The 5,578-nt window shown below is 30.7% G+C and overlaps 1 protein-coding gene across 1 annotated transcript; it reads right to left on the bottom strand.

Annotated features, from left to right (window-relative positions):
* Positions 1-661: 661 nt before the first annotated feature.
* Positions 662-2,644, bottom strand: LOC132713029 (perlucin-like protein; the record flags this gene model as incomplete). The annotated part of the gene is given in 3 exon segments (XM_060695468.1): positions 662-752; positions 1,171-1,274; positions 2,464-2,644. Coding segments are annotated over 3 exon segments (352 nt in total), but the record flags the coding sequence as incomplete, so codon positions are not given.
* Positions 2,645-5,578: the final 2,934 nt, after the last annotated feature.

Below are 5,578 nucleotides of genomic sequence, written 5' to 3'. Positions count from 1 at the left end.
ACCCTCGCCTGTCACCTCAATTATATGAAAAAAAGATGGAAAGGGAATAAATTATGTCAACTCAGATTTATTAAACTTGACACACACACACACACACACACACGCACGCACGCACGCACACGCGCGCGCGCGCGCACACACACACACACACAAAAGCATTGTTAGTTTGCATTGATATTTCATGTTTATCCAAGTTTGAATAATTTCAATATACTAACAAAGTTAAGCCAATCATAGAAAAAAATGTTGATAACAAATACACCTTCAAGGTCAATGTCACTTATTACTCAATATCAAGGTAAGTCTGGTCAACTTGAAGGATTGTAATGTCCAAGAATGAAGACAATTCATTCAATTCTTATAAAGCTATGGTCACTTACATACATTTTTTAAGAGTTTTCAAGTTAAAAAGGGGCATAATTATGTTCTGGAACTTGACATACACAATTTCATTGTGATATTGGATTTTTTTCTAAGTTTCAAGTTAATACCTTTACCAGATCATGAGATGGAACGGGCGGGACAGGACAAAATGATTACTATAGATACAAAATAACATCAACAAACCCAACACAAAATATGTCTAGTAGGGGTATGATAATATATATTTATATGACTAAATTATCGCAATAATATAGCTATTCAATAAATACAGAACTACCTTTAAATGATCTTCCATGGTTTCCAATGAATGTGTTCTCGTCTGCGTTTTCGATATGGACCAAATCAGCGTTAAGCGTTTTACAATTAGCCTGGAAATAAAAGATTCGTTATTTTCTGGAACTATTTATCGACTTTTTATACTATAAACAAAATTTCAGATCATTTCATCATTTTATTTGTCGTAAAAAATCCGTGTTATCGTACTATAACGACCCTTTTGAATTGAAATTGGGCAGAGAATAAAATTTGATATTGATTTCAGTTTTATTCAGTATTCTAGAGCTCCTGTTGAATTATGCAACATTTTTGTTTCTTTTTTAACTTAAATTTTGGCCCTCATCGATTTTAAAAACAATATTACTCTTAACAGTAAAAGACATGTATATTTATCATACGCCGCAAGCCCGGTAAATATTTATTAAAAATGATAAATTTTATACTAGAAAAAAGTAAGAAAAAATCAAATGATGAAAATTTCAAATGATGAAAAATTCACATCAAACTTACCCGCGCGTTATCAAATGAAAGTTTCTTGTCTACAAACACGTAGCATGACCCTTTGTATTGCATCCATCCATCTGGACATTGTACACAGTCTTTACACCCTTTGTCTTCAGAACAGAAAATATATAAAGTTTGATACAGTTATCATTTATAGGATCATAAAGATTTTACATACTACATGTAGATAAAATCATATTTTTTAGAACGAGTAAATCTTAATTTACTTTTCTTTATTCAAACATTATCACAATTTACAAAATAAATGAGCCGGTGCTAGGGATTGTCTGGTCACCGTCATCCATAAATAAACAGGCTTCTGAACTATTTTCAATTTGTGTTTGACAATCATGAAAATTTCCAGAATGTGCTCTTTTTTCATATTTACATTTTAAAGAAAAATACATCGGTGTATTGTATTTTAAACAGGTAAGAAAAATATTGTCAATTCACTGTTAATCGTTTCCACATAGATGCATTATATAGCAAGAAATACATGGTCTTAAACTGTTTAACTAACATAACAACCGTAATTGAAGAACAATAAAAAGGGAACGTAAAATGAATTTATCAAAATTGTATTATTTTAAATACTTTCCAACACGAATACAAAATGTATATTAAATTTCATGTTTTTCATCTGGAATATTACGAAATTCACAAAAAAACAGTTCCATATTAATATTTTTATTTCAAGGGGCTTGTATGGTTTCTTGTTATTTTTTAATGTACGTAACGTTCATGAGACAACACTATCATTCTTAATCCTAAATTTTTATTGTGTGTTAGAATGATTATAAAGGCAAGGGACGTAAGACAAGATCATACGTATATGATATTACCGACTGATAAAAGTAATATGTAACACCCGCACAATAAAGAGAAGGGCAACTAGCATTGTGCTACCTTATCGTCCAATCAGGCTCACGCGGTACCATTTTGTTAATTTTGAAATTACCTTGTTTTATCCTAAGTAATTGATGTGAATACAATATGAGACAACTGGCGTGAAATTTGTATCCCGTTATATTTTAATGGTCTTAACATGACTGTTTTACAATATTAATGTGATTTTTATGATAACAGTATTATTATTTCAATCAAATATTACGCTTACTGATCGAACACTAGACATTTAGAAATAACATAAGACCGCTTATCAAGTTACTTGTTCCGTTATATCAAGCCCGAGATACAAATGAAAAATACAAATTATCGTAACCGTGACTTAAAAAAAATATAACCGGTTAAGAACTTAATTACCTTTAAAGTTTACATTTTCTAATGTGATTAATTTACCTTCTCTGTTGTCTTTTCCCTCCAGTATTTCAAGTCTGTGTTCAAGACGAACTACTTTTGCTAAGATTTGCTCCTCATAGTGATACTTTGAACATTCCTGTGCCGCAACACAACGAAAAAGGTGCAACGCAAAAACGACGACTAAAATCCCTCTCATACTTTGTGAACTTAAGTGCTTTGTCTGAAGCAAATCCTTTGGATTGATTTAAATAAGGAAATATAATATATGTTTCAATCACGTGACGTTCTCAACAAAAACGCCTTGATAGCGATATTTATGATTCGATTTGTCAGTCGAAGTTTTAGGTCAAAAGAGGTGGAGACTTCAATGTTTTTCAACTAAACTTATTTTAGAAATTGACATTTTATGTTATGTTCAATGTCTAGAGTTGTTGTCCTCTGTTTGAGGCTTGAACCAACTTAAAATTCATTTTTAATAAAATAAATTATGATCAGAAATACTGGTTATGACTCAAAACCAATCCTTGTAGTTTGATTTAACAAATAAAAAAGGTTTTTGTTTATTTTCTATCTTATTTTTTTTTAAATATATACATGTATATATGTGGGTAATGGTGTTGTTTTAGGTTTTTTGTGGTTTTGTTGGTGTTGTTGTTTTTCTTTCCAAACATGTGCACAATTTAAAATTGTGTAGTGTTTCAAATTCATGTACATGCGTACATTCAGAACTTATTCGTTAAAAAAATAGAAAGCAAATCCTTACGGTTCCCGCAAAAAGTTTGAATTTAAAATGTTGCAGGCATGGTTTGATTGAGCCTGTTCATGGGCGGTATTGGAATGTGCATGCTACCGTTCACGCCCCCCCCCCTCTGGCACCGACATAAGCAGAACCCAACATTTAAATATGAAAATTAAAAACATGCGCCGATGTGTTCATACGGCGGTTGTCGTGAAGTCTTAAATTTTTAATGTGATATATTCGTGCAATTCCATGAAAGGAGTGTATGGTACCCAATTTTAAGAATAAGTGTGCCTTAAATGATAAAGCAAGTGGCAAATCTAAAGCAAATGAACTTTTGAAATTTCAAACGGACGCGTAGGCCTCAAGATCACATTTTGGTAAAATCATCAAAAATGCAAAAACTTAAAGATCCTTTATCCGGACATAATGTTGTAAGTTGTCAGTGTGTGACAATTTTCGTATCTGTCTATGCAAATTTGGAAGACGATATTAGATGTATGTTTAATTGTGCAAAACGAGTCCGTGAATTAGCATTGTAAGAAATTCAGTCGATTATTGGCCAGCAAGAAAGAAAATGTATCACACATTGGAAAATTTGGAAAAATATGTCAATGGTATAAAATATGTAATAACAAGCTATGCATGAACTACAAAGTTGTAAAATGATTGTTTTAAGTATGTAAACTTGTGACTAGTGCGATAATTATTGGAGAAACTAGCTATGATATATACCTTAAAGGCCCAATATACCTCAGACAAAAATAATATCATTTTCATCAAAATATTTTTATTTCTTGTATCTTGTTACTTTTTCCAAAATAAAAGAAAATCATTTGCCATTTTTTTTATTTTTTTTTTTTTTTTTTTTTTTTTGGTAATTGTGCTATTTTTTCAGTTGTTAAACATCTCTTTATTCACACTTTAAACATTAAAAAGGAAGAGGGAACTTATTTTGATCTTTACAGATGGTATTGTATAATCCCAGCTTATCTTTATGTTCTTTTACACGCAACAACACTATCATATCACACATTACAATCAGGCCTTTAAACAACAGTGTATAAACAAGGTTTTATTATTAACCAAATGTTATCATTATTTCTGATCCAAACGTTTTTAACATTTTAAAAAAGACACATTTTAAAATAAAATATTCCGCACAGTCATGTCAAACAATGGATGAAGTCAAAAATCTAACTGTTTATCTTGGCAAGTAAGGAAACTAATCTTTCTGACGATAGTCAGCAGCTCATATTGCCCTGTAACCCTGACAAATTTGCCTATTTAGGCTATACATTTTCTCACTCTGTGACATACATATGAAACCTAAATCACGATCCTATGTACTGTTAAAATCCATTTCTAACTTTTGCGAGACAAGTATAAATGAACAAAATAAACAACCCTTTTGAATTTTGTAACAAAAATGTAGTTCCCAAAAGCGTGATTTTTGTAAATAAAAAGGTTTCTTGATGATATTCATATCATTTATTTAATATTCAAACTCAATGAAAGTTAATCACAATCGATAAATTGGTATAAAACAATCAAGCACTTTTTTAGCAAAATGTATGCAGATGTCATTGATTTATAAGATATTTGATAATCAAGTACGCGTGTGAAATATTAAAACATAATTAAAAGAAAGTTCATTTTGAATAATCGACTAACTTATGATTAGAGTAATGCAAATTTCAATGCAAATTGTATTTTTAAAAAAGATAAAGTTTACATGTACCTATAAGAAACTTATTGCATTTTCATTTTGAGGCTATAGGCCAGTGAATAATTTCAAAACATGTGTCTGTTTTGATTTTGATTGCAGTTAAAATTCTGGGCCCAATATGACTCAATCTCAGATCTACCTATTTCTGTTATGTAGATCTAATTACGACCGTATATGTTTGGCCTTCTTTAGAATTCGGATTTCCTGAGAAAGCTAGTTCAATAATAAATAGATATAAAAAGGAAATAACACAAATAGACAATCATAACCCGACTTTATGTCATAATTATTAGTCCTATTCGGATGCCAATCGTCTTTTTGTTGAAAGTGAAGCTGTAATTTTTTGTTTGTTTGATTTTGTAAGTTTTTTTTGTTGTTGGTTTTCTGGTTCGTCTTTATGTTTTTTTTTTTTTTTTTTTTTTTTTTTTTTTTTTGTTGTTGTTTTTTTGTTTGTTTTGTTTGATTTTTTTTTTTGTTTTTTGCAAAAGGGTATGAATGACGGTTTCTATTCTGAAAGATAACTCTACTCGCAGGACGGTAGCTCCACACACAATGGTTTCACATGGACTGTTTCCTCTTAAATAAGGAAGCTACCAAGCTTGTTTACGTCAACGGTTCTACTCACGTGTCCGTTCGTGCCTGGAATACTGCACAAAAGGGTCTTCCTCCACCTGTAAAATCCAGGA

The sequence above is a fragment of the Ruditapes philippinarum genome, unplaced genomic scaffold (assembly GCF_026571515.1).
Source record: "Ruditapes philippinarum isolate M1 unplaced genomic scaffold, ASM2657151v2 ctg20982_1_1_1_1, whole genome shotgun sequence".
Taxonomy (NCBI): domain Eukaryota; kingdom Metazoa; phylum Mollusca; class Bivalvia; order Venerida; family Veneridae; genus Ruditapes; species Ruditapes philippinarum.
This window is presented reverse-complemented; position numbering and strand designations above follow the sequence as displayed.